The 22,070-nt window shown below is 37.9% G+C and overlaps 1 protein-coding gene across 5 annotated transcripts in view; it reads right to left on the reverse strand.

Moving 5' to 3' along the window:
* Window positions 1–1,476: 1,476 nt before the first annotated feature.
* Window positions 1,477–22,070, reverse strand: part of Cdh20 (cadherin 20) — a 248,265-nt gene continuing 227,671 nt past the window's right edge. For all 5 annotated transcript variants that reach the window (XM_021239251.2, XM_021239250.2, XM_087191935.1 and 2 more), the window contains 4 exons: window positions 17,666–17,787; window positions 13,503–13,620; window positions 7,194–7,445; window positions 1,477–3,079 (listed from right to left, as the gene is read on the reverse strand). In XM_021239251.2, coding sequence (XP_021094910.1) covers window positions 2,574–3,079; window positions 7,194–7,445; window positions 13,503–13,620; window positions 17,666–17,787 — 998 coding nt within the window. In that variant the 3' untranslated portion in view covers window positions 1,477–2,573. The remainder of the gene's footprint in view (window positions 3,080–7,193; window positions 7,446–13,502; window positions 13,621–17,665; window positions 17,788–22,070) is intronic.

The following is a 22,070-nucleotide window of genomic DNA, read 5'->3' on the forward strand; positions in this document are numbered from 1 at the left end:
ACAGTAGTAGAAAGAGGATTTGAAAACTCAAAAGTCATTGGAAGTGAGGGGTTCTTTCAGCATATATTATGAGCTGAAATAGTTCAATTTTGTGCTTCTTTCACACTTCTTGTATTACACTATTAAACATCCTCCCAGGGACCAGAAGATTCAGGAAATTCTGTTTAATCACTTCATGCCCAGTATCATGGGGATCAAATTTGTAGGACGTGGGGCATGATAACCCTCTGTGGTTAAGATAACAGCACTTACCAGTTGTAAGGCATTCAATACAAAGTGAGTAGTCACAAAATTATCCCAAGCTTTTGATAGAAAGATAGAATGCTATAGAGGTTAATTTGCCCACACTCACATAATTAGTTTGTGGTAGAGTCTAGTTTGGGCTTAGGTTAATATTTTATTCTTTTGCTTTGTTAAATTTATTTATTTTTACAGTATATCCTATTTTAAGGAGGATGAGTGAGAGCTGCCTGCCTTTCACAGGAAGAAAAGGTTAGTATGAAGAAAGTTGAAGAGATAATTTGTGTAGCTCTTAGGAAACTATGTACAAAGTTACCTCCTACTGGCTCCCAGGCTCTCTCCTTCCTTCTCGTACTTTTCATCAGCATTCATTTTTCTAGAAGAAATTCACAACTCTATTGATAGGGTGAGCCTTAAGTGGGCTGATAATCTAATCTTCATATGCATGAGAAAGAGCAACTGTATACCACACATTCTCAAACTGATCCCTGCATCAGCAACAGATCAGCATTACCTGGGGAATTTGTTAGAAAGCAAACTGTGCCAGGTCTACTGAATCAGAAATTCTGGGGGTGGGAGACAGTTTAACAAGACCTCCAGTTGATTTGGCTACACATTAAAATTTGAGAACCACTACTATAGTTAAGTTTGTCAGAAAACTATTTGGTTCACCCTTAGTCCTCAATTATGAGGATAACTGTAAATATACTTTAGTAATAGAATGCCAAAGAAAGAGATATTGTCCATCAGGTACCCAATTAGCATGTAATAAGCATCTACTATATGCAAAGGACTGATAACTATTACAGGGAAAGAAAGATGAATAAAATATGGTACTAATCTTCTGTGAGATTATCTAGAGTAAATAAACTGATCATATTTGATTTGGCAATAAAACCAAAATGAAAGTAACAGTAGCCTACCTTGGTGGCTATGTGTAAAACCCTTTTGCAAAATGAATAATAGGGAATAAATTCATCATTGTATCATTGATATTACCAAATTATCTTTTGTTTCTTTTTCAGAGATGGAAGAACAAGGAGTGTTTATTAAAAGCTTTACAGTTTGAATCATAACATTCACCTGGTCAGGGACTGAAACAGAGTGCACAATATCATGTTTCTTTGATATTGCTTCTGTCTTATGAACCAGTCCCAGTCCCAGGAACCTAAGGCTAAATCAAGATAACAAACTCATCTTCTACTGGCTCAGCAATTAAACAAATTTGCAATAGAGTTTCCCTTCTATTTAACTTTTATTAAAAGAAGTGCTAAGGTACTGAGATGCAGTACATCATATTTATTACCAAAATTATTAACAAATATACAAAACTTATACATGTAATTTTCTTACATCCATTTATTCTCTATAATACTGATTTTTGTTCAAGTAGGTTATCTACAGTATGTAAACATCCCTTGGATTGACCTCACACAGATTAGGAAAGCCCTCTAACCCATGCTTTTAGCCGATACTTCTTTTTATTTGGCTTTCATTTGTAGCATTTAATCTCCACATTTGGCACATGGAAGAGACATCTACAGTGCAAAGAGGCAGATTTTCAGATTTCATTCTGAACACTTTTGCAGGAGCTAAAAGAGCTGAGAGGAGAACAGAAGCACTCTAACTCAGTAGCACTGGATTAGCTGTAATGCCAACAACTCTTGGTTCAGCTAGCTATTAAACTTGAGCACAAAGTCATTGTCTCTACCTTCTCCCACCCTCCCACCCATCCCCATGCAAGGCTGATTCAGTCTTAACCTTGTCTCAAAAGGGTTAAAAGAAATTCCATCCATTCCAGAATTGGTAGGTTAATTTCACTAAGGAACAAATTTTCAGTGTTCTTTTGTGTAGGTTATTTTTAGCGGTTTGATGATCCAGGAAAACTCTTAAATGGAAAATAAGATTAAAAAAAAAAATCTGGACATGAGAGTAGAACTTTCTACCTGTGTTCACTGGTCAACTCTGTATTTGGAACCAGAGCCTTTTTTTTTTTTCTTTTGTGGTGGCAAAGTGACAAAGGCCCTGTGAATAGCAGAAAAGCCAAGCTTGCCTAATACCATGGACTCCAAGCATTGAAACAGTATCAGAAAAATTAAAAAGAAAAAATAATTGGAGATTCTGCTCTCCTCTTCCTGGGTTTCATCTTGATTATTTAATTTAATATAATCAAGTAAAGCTGATCCAGAGAGAGCTCTGTTCGCCCTGTCCACCCCATCCTCACTCTCTAGCACAGAACTGTATTGCTCGTGTGATCTGCTTGCTGCGCCTTGTTCACGAAGTATCCTCCGAGAACGTCTGGATTTGGACGTAACCCTGCCTCCAGGCTTCCGTCACCACAAGGGCGAGGGCCCTTCCGATGCCCCATAGAGCTCGGCCAGCTTCCGGAAGCGAGGTCCCCAGTCCGTGAGGAAATCGAAGCTCTGCTCTGAGTCCGAGGTGGCTGACTGTAGGGAGCTCAGCGACCCTGCTACAGAGCCGTCCCCCTCGAACATGTATGTCTGGAGGGAGTCGAAGGGTGGGGCCCACAGGTCCATGTCGGCCTCATAAAGCTTGGCCAGCACATAGCTGTGGACAGTGCTGTTGACGGCGCATGTCTGAGGCACGTAGCGGGAGAGACTCTCAATTTCTGGCAGCATGTCTTGCCGCGTCTTGGGGGCAGCAGCTGCCTGTGCCTCCCGGGGGTTCCACATGGCCGCAATGTCAAAGGCCTCGGTGTCCTCTTCACCGCCTCCCTCGTCGTCATAGCGGACAATGTTTTCGTGGATGTTCTCATCATCGTTGATGATGTATGGCTGTTTCCGGTGTCTCCTCATGGACAGAATAAGCAGCACCAACACTGCCAGGAATAGAGAGGACAGGACGTTTACCCGCGAGGCTTGTCACTAGAAACTCTTGATTGACTGGGAGTACAGGAAGAAGTCACTAAGTGGTGAGTTCAGAGATAACATTCGGGTATTTTAAACCTCAGGGAGTTAACTAATTGAAGTCTACCTTGTTCTATTTTTGCTATGTTAGACTGAGAGTGTGTGGACGAATTAAGCCCTCCCTGTATTTCTTCAATTGGTATAATTAGAAGTTGCATGTAAACTCTCTTTACATCAGGTTGTTGCTTTGAAATAGTGTGTGCACCCAGAGTGAAATCCTACTAAAAAAGTACAAAGCACTGCGACTTGCTATGGAGTAAGATATGCTAAGAATCAGATCATGTGTTCTATTTATAATAGTAATGAATATATATTTTTTGTTGAAAATATTATCTGGGTGGAATTCTGCTTTCTTATGTTCACATCTTAATAGGATCCTAGCCTATAAATATAACCATATTTAAATGTATATGTACACACACATATAAGCTAAAGATGAACTAAAGCCATTGTTCTTTCTATACCTCCTTCAAAAAGTAAGACACAAATGTCATCTGTGATCCAGGAAACCCAGATTCCTCAGTAAAGCCTTTTATGAAAGAAATGATTGTGGCTTTCTGAATCCAGTGGCTTTCATGGAAGGAAAGGAATGAGCAGTGACATTTTATATAATTCATTGTGTTATCAAAGAAGCACCACACTATTAGATGTGCCCTTGCAGGTTTGGATAAAATTTTATCCCAACAAATGCATTTTTTTCCCCAGGATACGTTCACTGGGGTTTAAAGGAGAGATAGAGATAATTCCATTGAGCTGTTTATCTCTGTGAGTGAAAATGTTTTCCAGGAAGTGTGTTAGGTTTAGCTGTAGAACTGTATTCATTTTTTTTCTGGTGTGCTTTTGTTACAGCTGGTGAACACTGACAGTTTGACAGCATTGCAAAAATAAGATCCCAGTTTTCTCAAAGGAAAAAATGCAGTACAGTCATATGTGCAATGAGAGATTATAGTCTAGTAAAACTCAACAATGATTTTTTAAAGTATTTGAATATAGGTTGACCTTTTTGTATAAATTACAATTAATAATGTTAATACCTAATATTTTGTGACTAGCTTGGGTGACAAAATGCACATATAAATAATTATATACTCTTGTGTATGTTCTGTATGTTAAAAAGTATGAGGCATGGACTGTGGGACCTGTGGGATTTCAGGGAAGGAGACGAATAGGACTCTCAGGAAGTGGAAGCTCAAACTTGAGCATCAAAGGCTAGAGTGTGTTTTGGACTGAAGGGAGGATGAAAAAATGGGATTCTAAGTGAATATGTTGTAGCTCAATTAACAGTTAACAATTCAATTCAATTAACAGTGGGATTCAATTAACAGTTACTACTAAACCCAAATAAATGTTTATGTTCTATGATAATCAGTGGGGAAACAATATTGATTATGACATTGTTTTTGTTCTTATGAACTTGCAATATAAGGTGATTAAATATGCTAATGGTTAATATAAATCAGAGAGTTTTAGGCCTCTCATAGAGTCACAAATATTGTCAGTGGAGTACAGAGTCAGGGCCAGTGAACTCTGCCTGCTGGAGTAGGCAGGGATTCAGGTGACCTTGGGGTGGCAGTGATGGTAGTTTAAGATACTGGGAAACAACAAAAAGTCTGAGTAGTTGGGCTGGGTGGCACACACCTGTTGTTCCAGTTACCAGGGAGGCTGAGGTAGGAGGATCACTTGAGCCTACAAGATTGAGGCCAGCTAGGCAACATGGGAAGACTCAGTCTTTGATTATCTGCTGGAGGAAATGCTGATGGTGATGAAGAATTAGACACTATATAATTTGATTTAAATAATAAGTATTGCTTTATGCTCTTAAAAGTCATGCTTTGGGAAAAATGGTCCTATTCTGCTGAAAGGTTTCCTTGATTGTGTGACAGAAGAGAAATGGTTCTAGAGATGTTTATTCTTTAGGTATTATGGGCACAGTGTATAATACCTAAAGAATTGGATATATATTCAAGACATAAGAAAGCACTGCCCCATTGAAATTGTCAAAATTAGTGTATTTAATTGTTCACAAAAATGTAGTATTTTGTTGATAGATCAGCTGCAACTAAATTTGTACACAGTTTTATGAATTGTTGCTAATATAGGAATACGAATGCAGAAAAGTGAGGTTTTTATGACACCTATGTTTAATTTAGCTCTTGAAAACTGTTTACTTATTCTGTACAGTTCAAAAGACAACACATAATGAGTTGGAGAGGGATGAAATAAATTATCCCTTTCATACTACTTCTAACTAGATATAGCTCCTTCGAGTCAGTCTCTTTAAATCAATCTCTCTGTAATGATGGGCTCTTCGTGGGCAAGGGTGAATTTATAATATTTTCCAAAGATAGAATTAAGGACAGCTAGTCTGGAAATTTCTCCTGGGAGAAAGTTTCTTCAAAGGCTTCTTCTAGGTGGTTCTATTCTGCTCAAGGATTACCAATGCCACCTTATGGACATTGAAGAAATTGCAGGTAGGTTTTGTTTGTCGTGGACAAACCATAACAAGAAATTTAAGGACTTAGAAAGGTTACTTATTTTTTGCTACTTCTCCTTTCATGTGAAACAGAACTACTACAACAAAATTAAACTACGTGTTGTGAAAGCCAGTCCCACAGCCCTATCTGGAAAGTCAGTCAAACGCTGCTATTTTATACAAGGAAGAATTTCTTTCTTTGATCTGACTCAGTCTCTCGGTGTTTAGGAAGAGTAGAGATCAAGAGTATATATGAATATCTGCAAGTATATTTTAATTTAAATCTCCAGTGCTTTATTTTTTTCCTCAGAGAAAGCTGGGATTTCTTTTACTTTGAATGATGTTGTCTATTAATTTTGCTTTTCCCTAAGCAGGGATGTTTATGCTGTGATTTAATTTAGTCAGAAGAGGTGGGATATATAAATATATATACTTTTTCTTGGGTCCAAAGGATTATTTAAGTATTTACTTTTGATGGTGAAATTAGAAGACAGTTACACAAATGGCCTTATGTATGAGGTAGGTGGGTGCCTTACAATATGACTTGAGAGGAAAAGGAATGATTCTCTACCCTAATAGTGTTCTCTCACTAGCCTTCCATCATCTCTTTGTATTTTACCAGAAGCAAACTAGCTTTGTTTAGATATTGCTCTTTGTTGGATGGTGTCAGTACCTAGGAGGGGCACTAATAACCGCAAACAGCTTATTCCCCACAAATCTGTGGCTCACCTACCACTTCCTTCAGATTTCTGTTAAAGTTCTACTTTTCTATGAGGACTTTACTGATTATCCTTTGATTATCTGCTGGAAGAAGTGCGGATGGTGTTGGAGAATTAGGCACCTTATAAAATTGGTCTGTCTCTTCAAAAATAAAGATTATTTTATGATAATTTGACTTATATAATAAGTATTGTAGTTTGCTCCTAAAAGTCATGGTTTGGGAAAAATGTTCCTATTGTTTGAAATGGCACCTCCTCTTTACCAAGCCTTGTCTCCCCAGGATGCACACCCTGTGCCTCTTTCTTTCTGGGTAACAGCATCTTCAAAATCTGCACATGAGCATTTAAGAGAAGAGCAGTGCGGCTGAGCTAGGGTGTCTAATAAATGGCCTGCCTGCATTTCAGTCCTGGATATGCCTTTGACATTTGGCTTTGGGCCTGTCACTTAACCTCTGTTTCAGCTGCTGTTTATCTGAAAGGAAGGAATTAGAAGAGGTGATCATCATATCCTGTCAAAATTGTAATTTTGGTTCTGTGATGTCAAAATGAAGTTATTTCATTCCGAAGTGAACTCTATGAAGTCTAACCCCAGTGCCTATCATGGTTTTGTGGCCTGTTGTAGATGCTTGGTGAATACATGTGCTTTAATCTTGCCAAAAAGGCTTGAAGGAAGGGACTGTCTTTAATTTCTGCACTTTTTCCCAAGCTTCATTATACCACCTTTTCAGTAAGTATGGCATGATAGACTAGTTTTAAATAGCTGTGTGAGGGGGATAACTGACTGCTATCCTAGTAAGCAGGAATCCACACAAAGGAAACGAGACACTTACTCACCTAAGAGGACAAAGATGCAGGCCAGAATGGCGATGAGGGCTCCCCGGCTCAAACTGACTGGGAGCATGTATGCCTCAGGGCTGCAGGACATGACGTGGCCGTCGTCATCGCAGCTGCACACCTGAATGGTCAGTGTGCCCGTGCTGCTCAACACTGGCTGCCCACTGTCTGCTATCAGGATAGGCAGGTAAAATATGCTCTGCTCTTGCTGCCGGAAGCCAGACCTCCTGGTGAGAATCCGGGCAGTGTTATCTGCAGAAGCAGGGGGTTCCACAGTTGAAGAAGGAAAGAAAAAAGTGAGAGAAGACAATGAAGAACCAACAAGTGAATTAATGTTTTGGACTGAGAAAGGCAAGGAGTGCAGGGACAGGGAATAGGAAGAACAGTTGACATTTCCTGGTGGTGTTCACCTGTAGCCACAGTTAAGTTGGCTGGATCAGCATTTGGTTTCACAAACCCAAGATTTTTGCTTGCTTTTAAGCAAAACCCTGAGGCTTAGGAGGGAAACCCTTTTTTGAGAATCTGTCTCACCCGTTTGACATAAAATGCCCAGGGCAAACTGTCAGCCTTCAGATCTAACAGAAGTGTCCCTGGAAAGCCTTGACAGAAGTGAACAGTCACTTGTGAATTGTGGTCCCTGTTTGCTCCTGCTCAACAGCTTGTGGAGGCCCTGGTGCTGCTTTCTGCCTCCAGGAAAAGAATGCTGAAGAACCCATGTGGTTGTGGCAGACTGCTTATTTTTGCCACTTTAGCTAGAATTCATGTCTGTTGCTAGTTTTTTTTTTTAATGCCTCAGAATTGCAGTTACCAACTTCCTGAAGAACTTGCTCATTTAGCAGTGGCCTATTTAAAATTTCACAATCCTATGACACCTTATTATTTTTTCTGGCTTCATGGTCTAAGTTTAAGCAGTTAATATGAGATTGGTGAAAATTATTCCTAATCAGTAATATTTGTTATTTTTTATTCCAGTTTTTAAGTTTTTAAAATTGATAATGTACATCTTTATGGGGTACAGTGTGATGTTTCAGTGCATTTATATATTGTGTAGTGATCAAATCAGAATATTTAGGTTATTCATCATTTCAAACATTTACCATTTCTTTGTGATGAAAACATTTAAAATTGTCTGGGTATTTTGAATTATCCAATATTGTTGGGTGTAATCATCCTTCTAACACCAAAACTATTCTTCCTTTAGCTGAATTTTTAGATTTGTTTCTGCAAAGCTGGTGTGTGCATATGAGTGCATGCGGACGTGTGTATGTATGCATGCGTGTATTTATATTTATATTTGCCTAATGTTATGTGTGGGGATTTTTTTACCTTTTAAATTTCTATTCACAAGTTTCCTGGAGTGGCTTTAAATTCTAATGCAGATATATTTTTGCAAAGCTCAGAACATTTCAGCAGACAAAGTTTGAGAGATGTGTTAGAACATATAAGAAGTCACTTTTAAAGCTAGTACCATTAACACATTAACACAGATTCCCTGGATGTATTTCTCATTTCACAGGGTAGGGCCTAGAATTTCACACACACACACACGTACACAAATTCTGAGAGCTTAATGAAAGGAGACATTTTTAGTGATCATCAATATTTATGACACTCAAATGGTGCTGGGAAAACTTGCTATCCACATACCGAAGATGGAACCTAGATCCATATGTCTTACCATGCACTAAACTAAAATAAAAATGGATCAAAGATCTAAAAATTAGAACAGAAACACTTAATTTGTTGGTAAAACTCTTGAAGACATAGGTTTAGGGAGAGACTTTCTGAAGAAAACCCTGATTGCACAAGAAATAATACAAATAATTAACAAATGAGATCACATCAAATTAAAAAGCTGCTGCACAGCAAAGGAAACCACCAACAGAGTGAAGAGAAAACCTACAGAATGGGAAAAAATTTTTGCCAGCTACTCCTCACACAGAGGACTAATATTAGAATATATAAAAAATTCACAAAATTAGACCCCCAAATTCAAAGACCCAGTTAAAAAATGGGCATGTAAAATGAATAGACATTTCTCAGAGGAAGAAATATAAACGGCCAATAAATACATGAAAAAATGTTCAACATTGTTGGTCATTCGAGAAATGCAAATTAAAACTACACTGAGATTCTATCTCCAGAAAGAATGGTTACCATCAAGAAATCAATCAATAACAAATACTGGCAAGGCTGTGGGGAAAGAGAAACCCTTCTTCATCGTTTGTGGAAATGTAAACTGATCAACCAGTATAGAACTCATCATGGAGATTCCTTAAAAAAACTAAAAATAGAAATTCCATTTGACCCAACTATTGTCCTACGTATTTTCCCAAAAGAGTTAATTAAAGACATCATACCACAGTGATGTATACATATCCATGTTTAGAGCAGCACAATTCGTAATAGCTGAATCTTGGAAACAGCCTGTATGTCAAACAACAGATGAATGGATAAAAAAATGTATTTATATACAGTGGAGCATTATTCTGCTGTAAAGAAGGATAAACTTGACTCATTTGTAGGAAAATGGATGCACCTTCAGACCATAATGTTAAATGAAGTAAATCAGAAACAGAAAGTTAAATATTGAATCATTTCTCTTATATTAAAAACTTAATATACAAATAAAGTATGAAATAAAAGACATAATAGGAAAAAAGAGAAAAAAGTTACTGTAATCCAGCATGGACAATGTATCTAAAAGTGTACCTTGACTTAGTATAATTGTCTTATGTGTTTTATATGTTTTTTTGCCTGTTAGTCTGGTTTTTAATCTGTATATATGATAACTAACTGTATAAGGTCTTATAGGATAAATGACTTTCATGCTACCAAAATAAAAGGGGGTGGAGGGAAGGGGAAAAAAAGAATTGAAATATGTTTTGTACCTATGCCAATTTCTTACAATGAATGTAATTATTTATTGCAAACATACTAATAAAAGTTAAAAATATTTATGGTTCTCTTCTTGGATATAGTAAAGGATTACACTTTACTACCTTTTTGAATTTGGGCTTATCTATGTGATTTGCTTCAGTGGATAAAAAAGAGCAAAAGTGATTTATCTCACTTTGAGGCAGAAGCACATGAGAGCTGGTGTAGAATTTTGTGCTTTCTTGCATTGTTATGGCAACTAAAAGAATGTGTGAGATGGAAATCCTAGTAGTCGGGAACACTGAGCTGCATATGGTAGACCGATGCCTTGGGTCACAAAGAGGCACAGGGAGCTTTCTTTTGACCAAGACATTAACTTTAGTTTCACTAAGTCACTGAGATTTTGGTAGCCTGTTCTTGTAGCATAGCCTAACCTTTTCTTACCAATAAATTATCCCCTAATTACCTTTCCCTTCTCCTCAGGTCCCTGTTTTTTTCATGGTAGCAGCTATGATTTCTTAAATGCTCAAGTTCCAGTGTTACTTGCATTCCACATGTAGTATTTCATTAGCTCTTCACAAGAATTGGATGAGATAGTGATAATTTCATGCTTTTACAGTAAGATAACGCCTAAGCAATTTTATGATTTGTTCAGTCACTAACTTAGCTAGTACCAGAGCTGGGATTTGAGCTCTAGTAACTGTGATTCTAAAGTATGTTCTTTTATTGTACTGTGCAACCACTTATTTAGTTTAGTAACATTAACTGTCAAAGTATTCAGATAATCATAATCGCTTCCTTCTTCAGTACAGGCTACTTTCCTCTTTTCTTTTCCGTGGAAAAACACAGCAGTTACTGTGATTATATCATATAATATTCACTTACCACACAGTCCATCCACTTGCCTTTCTGTTTTCCAGGACTAATAGGTAAATCCTATTAATTCTATTTTGTAGTCTTAAGTTTTTTTGTTTTTTTCAGAAATCAAGTTTTTCTCTAAACCAATCTATTTTTAAAATGTTTTTGCTTTAAACCATGCTAGGTCATAATGCTTTTAGGAAAGACTGACTAGAGTGGAATAGTATAGTCTGCCTACTAAACGTTATGTTTCTTGATCTGAGAATTATTCAAGAGTAAAGGAAAAAAAATAAAAATCAAAAAATAAAAAGAGTAAAGGAAAAATTCTCAGCTTCATATGGTTGAGTCTAATCCTGGGAGGGAACCAGCATATATTATTAGCCATTTGGAATTTTTTTTTTGAGTGTGATAATTAGGGCCTTAGTATACTGTTTGCAAAGAATATTTGTTTCTCAGGTGAGATGACACAAAACACTTTCATGTTTGTGTGTGTGTGTGTGCGTGTGTGTGTATGTGTGTGTGTGTGTCAGGGGGCCTATATCAGGATCCAAATTCTAGTCTCAGTGCTTACTCACTTTCTGATTTGGGGTGGTTCTCATACTTTCTTCAGCTGCCAAATGGGATAATGACAATCAGACATATTAGTAAATTTCTTAAAACCTTGAAGATTACTGTAAATATCAAATAAATCAAAGTATGAGAAAATACTTTAAAACTGTAAGGTACTATTTACTACACAGTCTTTTTAATGATGTGTTCCCTCCCCACCTTTTTTTAGGTACAGGTCTCCTGTGCAATTCAGGCCGGGCTTGAACTCACTATGTAGTCCGGGCTGGCCTTGAACTTGTAGCAGTCCTCCTGCCTTAGCCTCTTTAGGGCTGGGATTACAGGCATGCGCTACTATGTCTGGCCCTTTGCATAATGTTTTTGAGGCAGAAAAATGAGAAAATAATGTGGAGGGGCTTTATGTGAGATAGTGTACTGTTGTGTTCATAAAAGGACATCATGTTTGAGGCATGGGAGCTGTCTGGGGCACTTTGCAGTAGATAGCCATATTAGATATTGGTGAGTTTTTTTTTTAAATAAGCCGTGATAAAGAATGCTGATGGGATAAATTGTCATGTGGAGATAAGGAGTTCATGCTTTCTGTTGAGGATGTGCTGACTTCTATTTTGGGCTTTCTTCCAAATGATGAATCATATCTTTTTATTGTCCTATTATTGTGGCCCATCTTTGTAAGACATTGGTTCTATGAATTGTGTTCACAGACATCTTTAAGAAACTTGCACTATTTTGCTGCATATTGTTTTTGTATTGATTTTGGCCAGTATGAGAATGAAGAAATAGAATGACACTTAGCTGAAAATTTGAAGAAAGAACATAATATGTTATAACCTCCACTCCAGGATTTCTTTTGTAAGACCAACCCTGAAGAGATTGAAACGACTCTTTGTAGGAAGCATTTCCCTATGAAGCAGATAATGAATAGTTCAAAAGATCGGCCCAGTAGAAGTCTCAGGATATTTAATTGTGGTATTTTAGTTGTGATTCATATTGTCCTTCCTTCCAGAAGTAATCATAGTGATTTTATGATAATATGTAGAAGGCTGAAGATAGTTTCTATTTAGAAGAAAACACATTTGAGAGTCTCAAGTTTTATGACATAATATATAGAGTTGAATTGGTATCTTAAATTTCATCATGACTGTTTAGTACCCTTTGTTTAGATTGTTATGGAGTTACAATTATTGGTTTTGAATTATAATGAAAATGAGGTTACTGCAGCCTAAAGAAGTGATGACCTCCCCAAGGTCAGATGCCTAGTTGGTAGCAGAATTAACAGAAGTGGATCATTTGACAAATTTAAATTACTTTTTCAAATGTTCTGAGCTTTCTTTGAAGCAAATCATCTGGCCAGAGAGCAAAAGTTCCTCTTTTTTTCCCACCTGTGTGCAAAGAACATTATGCTTGGTCTATACAACCCTTTGTTGATCTGAATGCTTGTTGAAAAAGACAGGCCTAGAATTCTAATTTCAGCAAAGATAGAGTGGGGGAGCACTTTCTGCAGTAGGAATCCCACCTGGATATATCTCTTTAGGTTGTTTCAATGCCAAAGCTGCTGTTTGTGGTTCCTGTATTTTCTCTTTGCTCCTTCTGTTATTTAGCTTTTGCCCTTTTGTTCTGAGAACTCTTCACTGTTTTTTCCTTTGATTAGAAATGTTCTGTTGAGTTTTTCATCTTTATTTAAGTCACTTTCTATCATTGTTCTCAGGTTATTCCCAGTATTACCGAACATGTAAACGTGGCCACTATCTGTAGGAATAAAGGAAGGATTTTGCCTCTGTGCTTTGAGTAGTGTTTGGTATAGAACAAGTTTCAATAAATATTTGACAACTGAGTGTTTTGAGTCAGCAGAGGGCACTCTGTCTTTGATGTTCTGAAACAAAATTTAAAGAATAAGAATTGACATTAATGTCCTGCTGTTAAAGAGCAGACAAATTTTGACACTGTTTGTATGATGCAGTAACCAAAAGTATCTATTCTGTGCTGTGGAGAAGCACAGACAAATTTTACCTTGGTTGTTCTTTACGGTGAAGTTGGGGTTGTTAGCAGCCTCAGGAGCCAAGCTGTAGTAGAAATGTTGACCATTGTGTGGGTCATCTTGGTCCACAGCACTCACTGTCTGGATCAGCTAAAGAAGGGATATGAAATCAGGTGAGCTAGAGTCAAAGGAAAAAACTTTAGGGCTCAGTGAAATCCCAGACCTTGAAATCGAATGACAGGTTGTTTTTCCTAATGAGAAGGATGGCATGATGCTTACTTGAAAGTCTCCATGCTATCACATAATTACAAATAAATTTTGGTTTATTGTTGGACCTATGTTAATGGGCATAGGATAAATGTTACCTAAATACCTCATGTTAGACATCAGTATAACTTATAGTCCCAAACCACAGCTAGTCATTTTTAGGCAGTGTAAATATAAGACCTTGAGTAAAGAGATTCTGGGGTGCCACAGATTCTGCTTATCCCACATTTTTCCTCCTCTCATCTGATTTACTTAACATTACTGGGTGAATATTTCAGGGTTAAATCACTATCTTTATGAATCTCTGGTTTAAGAATGACCATCACCTAGGAGAGAAGTAAGCAGACACATCAGCATTGGCCGTTAAGTTAATGGAAAGCATATGTGAGAGGATGGGTCATGGAACAATTACATTTTGTTGACAGGAGGGGGAGCTAGAAAAGGTGGATAATACAAGATCTCTAGGGTGGGACTTTGCTAGAGTTAGAAGCATAGCTTGGTGGTGGAAAGAGCAAGAGTTGAGGGAGTTTCCTTTTGAACTCTGGCCTTTCCACAGTGCTTTTCAAAGGAGTAAGTTTCTGTGAAAGCTGTAGAGACTGTGAGGAAAAGCTATTAAAGAAAGCAGTGTGAAACAGACTGTTGGAACATTAGTGGGTGGACTGGGAGGATATAGAAAGGTATGATCAGGTAGTCTCCTTATGGGTTTGCTTCTTAACATAGATGACTCCTACTTTCCTTGGACCTGGCTCTGTACAGTTGCTACTCTTGTTAAGAGGCTGGGTGTGCTTCTATGGGGATAGAAATGTAAGTATCAGAGGTTGGCTCAATGGCTCAGGTGGGCTGTGTATTAAGGGATGTAATGCTGCTCTCACAATATGTTGGAGATTAGGGGAGCTCCCAGCAAGGGATCTCTGACACTGTGTTGCTTCATAGTGAAGGACCTGTCTCAGCCTTCACTGAAGGACTTGACCCAGCCTTCAATAATTTCTTTAGGGATTGTCTTCTTGAGGTCTGTCTCTATTTCAGACAGCCACCTGAACCATGGTCACTTTGCCCTTATAGGGCATACCATATCCAATGACCAAATGATGTGGTGTACGAAGTTCTGGCCATTTCATCTCAATTTGGAAAAACTTGTTCTATAATCCTCTATGGACTTTTAGTGGGTCTATGTCACAGCTGAACTCTTTCGCTCAATCTTCCTTCCTTACCTTTACCAAGCCTTATACCAGAACTGTGTCTCAGCCTATGCTTGCTGGAGAACCTGATGTTGAATCAGAAAGTAGAGGGAATGGGGTTGGCAGTAAATCCAGGAAAGCAGTAGAGATACTCTCACCCACAGTAGCCTTGTGTGAATCATGCTGACAAGCAGGGGTTGCCCTCTCCCTTACCTTGATCTAGGGACAAATCCTGTACTTTTTATCTTGCTTGCCAGATATTATTTAAAGAGATAACATATTTCTTGAGAAATGTTATAAATAGGTGATTATGTAGTTAGAAAAGTAGTTTTAGAACATCTGACCTATGAACTGTGCATGTTTTGGTGCAGTGCAACCTCAAGCACGGGGTTGGGTAAGAAATTGTAGAGAGTGAGTGAGTGAACACTGAAGCATGGAAGCACCACAGCCTGCTCTCTTGCTCTCCATTCTCTTGGTAGGTCAGATTTCTTCCTCAACCCCAGCTGTCATGCAGTGTTCTGATCAGCAGGTTCCATTCTGCCCTCTGCCATCACCAAGTATGCGTCACACTTCTCCACAGGCTTTGTTCATGGATGCTTGCTCAGGCTAAGAGGAAAGCATGTATGGATACTTGGGAGGTGTGAAACTGATGACAGTGTCTGGCAGTAAAGGCAAGGAGGCCTGTTAAGTTCTTAAGCCAGATGTATTTCCTGAACTGTGTGCTTTTGAAAAAATCTTCAAAACATTTTCCAGAGCCCAAATCCAAGGGTAGGATTTTCAGTATTCTGGGATAAACCTGACAAATGTGACAGATAGGTGCCTCAGAGCCTGAGCCCTAAATCACAGATAAGCTGCACCTCAAAGCACTGCATGATAGACCATTAGAGATGTCCCTAAAAAATGGAGGATACATTTGGCTCCAAAAACAGGAGAGGTGATTAAGGTGCTATCAGCCTGTCACAGTACAACTTCTCCTGTTCCAGAGCCCTTTAAGATTGGAGCACTTAGTCTTGGGGGAAGAGGGGACTTACGTTACTGTGCTGTTTCTCTTCTTATATTATAGATCAAATAAGCCTCTTTTCTCATGATATAAAATATATTTTTCATATTTTATTTTCATAAGATAACATACTAAATTATATATAATTATCATATTATAATATGTAGCAAACATTAAAACAGAGACTCAAATCTCCTCACTCAAACTCATCTACCTTAGCACAGTAACTGTGGTATTTTTGCATCTTTCCTCCAATTAGTGTTCACATGTAAACATAATTATATAAAATTGCTAGTATGAATATGTAGTTTTTATACTTCTTTTCTTATAAATAACATGGATCATTTCTTGGGCTGTAAAGTTTTCATTGTAACTTTTATTAGCAGCATAATATTTCAAGTCTTCCTAGAACAGAAATTTAGTAGATGTGGAAGCAGAATTATCCTTATTTTGGAAAAAAAAAATTTAAGGAGGGCTATAGACCATTGTACCAAATTTCGTGGATCACTGAATGAGATCAGTTTAGATTGGAATCATTATAGGACATCTTGTTTCTACAGAGGGATGGGAATCAGTTTTTGCTTTGACAGAGTAGAATGGTAGAGATGTATTGGGTAAATCTTTAGGGAGCTTAGGGACACAATGTAAGTATTGATCATACAGACATGGTCTCTTTGTGCAGCAAGTTGCTGGGGGTGGTGTTCCGGGTGAGTAAGAGACATGAAAAAAAAGCTATAGAGACTGAATTACCAAAGCAGGCTTGCCTTAGAAATGTGCACATCCCAGATTCCCAGCCTTCACATTAAAATATTAAAATGATTCCAATCCATTTGCCCAACCAGAACCCATAGGACTATAGGAAGTACATCAGAACTGTTTGGAAGTCTGTTGGGTCAAAGGTACAAGAGGAAACTATCTTTCAAAACCAGGACAAGAGAAGGACACAGAAAGGCCAGTTTTAAAATGGGCAAGACCCAACATATACATTAATATACACTTACTCCAAATAGAATTCTGTATGTTTCTCAGTTATACCACTTGAAATTGATAAACCAAATATTTAGTTAGATTGAAAAGCATACCTTAAAAATAGATACCTATGTCTCTGAAGATTATGGAACTATAGTTAGCTTACATAAGTAGAACTCTGTGCTCCCTCAGATTACTTTCCACCCAACAGTCGCCTGACATGAATAGCACTAAGAAAATGAGAGTTTATAAATTGAGAGCAAAGAGAGAGTAGATAATTCTATGTAATGAATCATTCCAAGAATAGGATAGGCAGGTCCTAAACAGGCTTCTCCCAGCCAGAAGTTAAAAAATGGAGATGGGAAGATATTGCAAATAGAATTTTCCTACTGCATAATTTTTTCAGAGATTGGTGCTATAGTCAAGAAAATAGAAGACTCTCTTCTTGAGTTGTATGATCCCTCCCTTCTGGACCCATGGCAGATATTTTTTATAGTTGAACACCATATGATTTGCTTTCAAGGTGAGTAGATACCTTAATAGGCTACCCTGAGAATTAAGCCACCATCAAAGCCCTATTTAGATCATAAAATGTAATATAGGCTCCACAAAGTTGTCTAAACAAATAAACTGTTGAAACCTGATATACAAAAGTCGAAGGCCCTTTTGTAAACTTACTTTCTGGAGTGGAAATGTCTTTGAAAGCAAATTTGGTTAACTGTAACAGTTGCTTCCACATGTTGAGAATTTATCAAGATGCCTGATTCACATGTTGTCTTACCTGCCCGGCTTTGGCATTCTCACAGACAAAAGCTTCGTAGAATCTGGGGAACTCTGGAGCATTGTCATTCACGTCTAAGACTTCAATTGTGACAGAAACACTTCCCACCTGGGAGGGGTTATCTAAAGAGAACACAAGGATAAGTAAAGGTGAGAGCTTAATAATGCAGAAATGTACCTCTTTTCTGGAAGTAGGTATTTATTTGATCAGTCTGGTTTGTAAAGGAATAGATAAAGTACATGGTCTGTATGTTTGTTAAAAGTGTGTCCAGACACAGAAACTTGGATAGGAGGAGGTGTCTGCTGGGGATATATTTCACATTAAGAGTATGAAGCGGGAAGCAAGTGCCACAGACGGAGTCTTAAAAAGAGAGTTTGTTACTCCTGGTTGGCTCATACTTTGGGTTCTGGAATTAAAGGCAGGTTAATTCTGTATTCTGGACTTTAAAACAGCCCATTTCTAATGGAATGTGTGGTGTGTGGCACTGCTTGGCTTTATTCCTGTGGAATAATCAGTTCTTTGAATTATATTTCAAAAAGGTTTCAAGTTATTCACTGGAATACAAATAACACTGAACATTCATTTGTTCTGGGACTAAAGGGATATTACAGGATCAGACCCACACCAAATGCATTATCTTTGGCTGGGGCAAGAAGCCACAGGCGTTCATGGGGAGACTTGTATTTTTGGTCTGTGTCTTTTGCTTGGTATTACCACACAAGGACAATTTCAGAGTCCCAGTGGTGGTGTTCCTGTCTTTTTTTGTTTTGAACACTATCCAAAGAAGCAAAACAAAAATTACAAGACACAGAAAAAATTTTTTTAATAATAATTTTACCAAATCTCAGAATGCACTGTTTGTTGGTTCAGTTTTTCTTTCTTTTTCAAAAACTTCTCTGTTCTTTGTTTTTTTCCCCAAAATACTTTTCCTGCTTGGTTACCAGAAGACATCAACAAAATTAGATTTATGTTGTCATTATTATTGGTACTTATTTTTAAAAGGAATAAAGTTCCAGAAAAAAACATGACATAAAGAAATATGATCCATAATCTTATCACCAGAGGTATCCATTATAACATCATATATATGTCCCCAAATATGGAACTACACACACACACACGTGCGTGCACACCCACAAACTGCACTGAAGCAAAATAAAAATTGGACTCAGAATAATTTTAGAGCAATATTATTCTGTTATTGAATATGTTTTGAGAATATGCAGACATGATACTCTAATTTTACTATAGGATGTAGCATAATTTAGTCAGTCTCCTGTTTATTAGTCACTTAGATAATTCTCATTTCCCCCTATATAAAAATAACACTGCTTGCTGGGGATTTAGTTCAGTGGCACTGTACCTGCCTCGCAAACACAAGGCCCTGAGTTTGATCCCTGGTACAAACTAACTAACTAACACTGCAGTGGATATTTTATTATAAACATTTTTGTTAATATCTATATTTCATTAAGATAGTTGCTAGCAGAATATTTTGAAGACTTTATATTGCTAAATTGCCTTCCTGAATAGCTGTGCCTACTTATATAGCCAATATGATAGGAACTGCTATTTTCATGAGCTTTTGCCATCACTAGGTATTATGAAAAAAACTGAACATAGTAGTATCTAATCTAATTTTTTTTGGTAGTGCTAGGGATTGAAACCAGGGCCCTGTGGATTTTCAAGTGCTCTACCACTGAGTTATATCCCAGGCCCTTCTGTTAAATTTTCAACCTATCTCTTTATGTAGTTTTTATTAATTTTCCATTCCATTTGTAGGCTTTTATGTTAATCAATCTTCCTATTATGATTTAAATCTGAATTGTACCCTCAGTCTCATATGTTCTGATGTGGGTCCTGGCTGAAGAGGTGGGTCACTGGGGATGTGACCTGAAAGGGCGTATTCTTCTAAGTCTTCCCTTCTTCATTCTCTACTTCCTAGGCGCCATGAGGTGAGCAGTTTTCCTTAGCCATACCCTTACACTATAATATTTCTTTCTTGGAGCTAGATAAACATAGATTCAATTCTCTGAACTATGAGCCAAATTAAACTTCTTGTCCTTTAAATTATAGGTGTCAGGTATTGTGTCCCAGCAACAGGAAAGTTGGCTCATACAGAGAACTGTTATCAGGAATGGGGTCATTATTGTGACTTTACCTAGTTATGTAGTTCAGAAGCCTTTGGATCTTGTTTCTGGAGGAGTTGGGAAAAGTTTTTGATAAGTGAGTTAGAGAAGCCCTAGGTTCCTATAAACAGAGCTTGATGGGTAATCCGGTTGTAGCTCAGATCAGAATGCAGTTAGGAATGTAAGCAGTAAAGGCCCGGTGCATGAGGTTTCAGATAGGAATGAAAACTCTATTGGAAACTGTACTAGAGACCATGTGTATTTCCATTGACAAAGAATTCGTTTACATTTTGCCCATGTGCTAAGACTTTGAGAAGAGAGCCCCTGGGTACCCTGTTCATTCACAATGGCCTAGGGAAATGTTTCCCTGAGTTTAACCACTCAAAGTTCAGCCATCTAGTGTTCAGCCATCCAGGCATTCAGAGGCTGCCACAGTTACAGTCCAAGGAAGCCAGGTCACTGCTTCAGCTGGTGGCAGACCTTGGCATTATCCATCTGGTGCTGTTTTTTCAGGCATTCAACATACAAGAGTTGTGGGGTCTTGAAGGCTTCCACCCAGATTTCAGAAGAAGGCCTGGGATACCACACATTGTGTCCCTGGGAAGGCAGTGTGTAAATCTGTGAAACTGAAGGTGAAAATACAGTGACAACCCAAAGAAGTGAGAGATGCAGGAACATGGAACATCTCCCAAGGAAACCTGCAGGCAGAGCGTAGAACCACCACAAGAGAGAAGCTATGTGGGCTGTAATGGGCAAGGCCATAGGGGCAGGCCTGCCCAAGCTCTTAGGAGTTCATTTCATGCTACAACCTGCCCCAAGTACTGAATAAGCAACTACAGGATTTAATGTTTGCCCTGCTGGTATTTTGATCTCATTTCTTTCTATTCCTTATTTCTCCCTTTTGGTAAAAGGCTAAAGATTTATGCGATCTGAAGAGAAACCAGAGTATTATTTCTACTTTTTGGAATGAGAATGTTTATCTGGTGCCATTGTATGTTGCGAGTATTTAACTTTCTTTTTTAATTTTTACAGGAGCTCATAGCTAAAAGTTTGCTTTAGGCCTCAGAAGAGACTTTTTTTTTTTTTGTATTAAATTCTTTTATTGGTACATTGTAGGTATACAACACAATTACATTTCTCATTGGGAATTGTACCTTTACATAATGCATCTTGGTTCTTATTTTTTCCCCATTCCTAGCTCTCCCTTCACACCCTCCACCCTTCCCTATTTATAAAGACTTTATTTCCATTTTTTCCATTTCTCATCATTTTTTCCTTTCCCTTCTTTCCTTTCCCCTGCCCCTCCCACTACCCCTACCCCTTTGGACCTTTTCTTCCTATTTTACATTATCGATTATTCATTCTAATCATTGGTACATTTTAGGTATACAATATAATGACATTCATCATTGGAAATTTGCACCTTTACATAGTCTCTCTTGGTTCTTGTTTTTCACCCTTGCCCAGCCCTCCCTTCAACCCCTCCAGTCCTATTTACAAAAATTTTGTTCCTATTTTTCCATTTTCTCATATCAATCCCATTCCCTTCTATCCTTTCCCTTAGCCCTCCCACTTCCTTCCCCTTTGCCCCTTTTCTTCCTATTTCACATTACCTATTATACATTTAGTCCTTATTTACACTTTCAGTTTCTCACACCAGAGAAACTATTCAGTATTTACACATCTGTGTTCTATTTATTTCACTTAAAAGTATTGCCTCAATGTGCATCCACTTAGCTATAAATGTCTCTAATTTCTCATTTTTTATGGCTGAGTAGTACTCCATTTTATAAAAAAACCACATTTTCTTTATCCAGTCTCCAGTTGATGGGCATTTGGGCTGTTTCCAAGTTTTAGCTATTACAAACTGTGCTGCTATGAACATGGGTGCATATATATCACTGTGGTGTGATTCTTTGAATTCTTTGGGGAAGATACCCAGCAGGGGAATAACGGGGTCAAATGGGACTTCCAGTCCTAGTTATTTGAGGTATCTCCATACTGATTTCCACAGTGGTTGCACCAGTCTACACTCCCACCAGCAGTGGAGCAGGGTTCCTCTTTCCCCACAGCCCCGCCAGCATTTGTTATTGGTTGATTTCATGATAGCAGCCATTCTTTCTGGAGTGAAGTGGAATCTCAGCGTTGTTTTCATTTGCATCTCTCGAATGACCAGTGATGTTGAACATTTTTTCATGTATTTATTTGCTATTTCTACTTCTTTGTGTGAGAAATGTCTGTTCATTTCAGATGCCCATTTTTGGATTGGGTCTTTA

This window comes from Heterocephalus glaber, unplaced genomic scaffold (assembly GCF_053883595.1).
Source record: "Heterocephalus glaber isolate CG9 unplaced genomic scaffold, H.glaber_assembly_v1.0 deba00000331, whole genome shotgun sequence".
NCBI classification, from domain to species: domain Eukaryota; kingdom Metazoa; phylum Chordata; class Mammalia; order Rodentia; family Bathyergidae; genus Heterocephalus; species Heterocephalus glaber.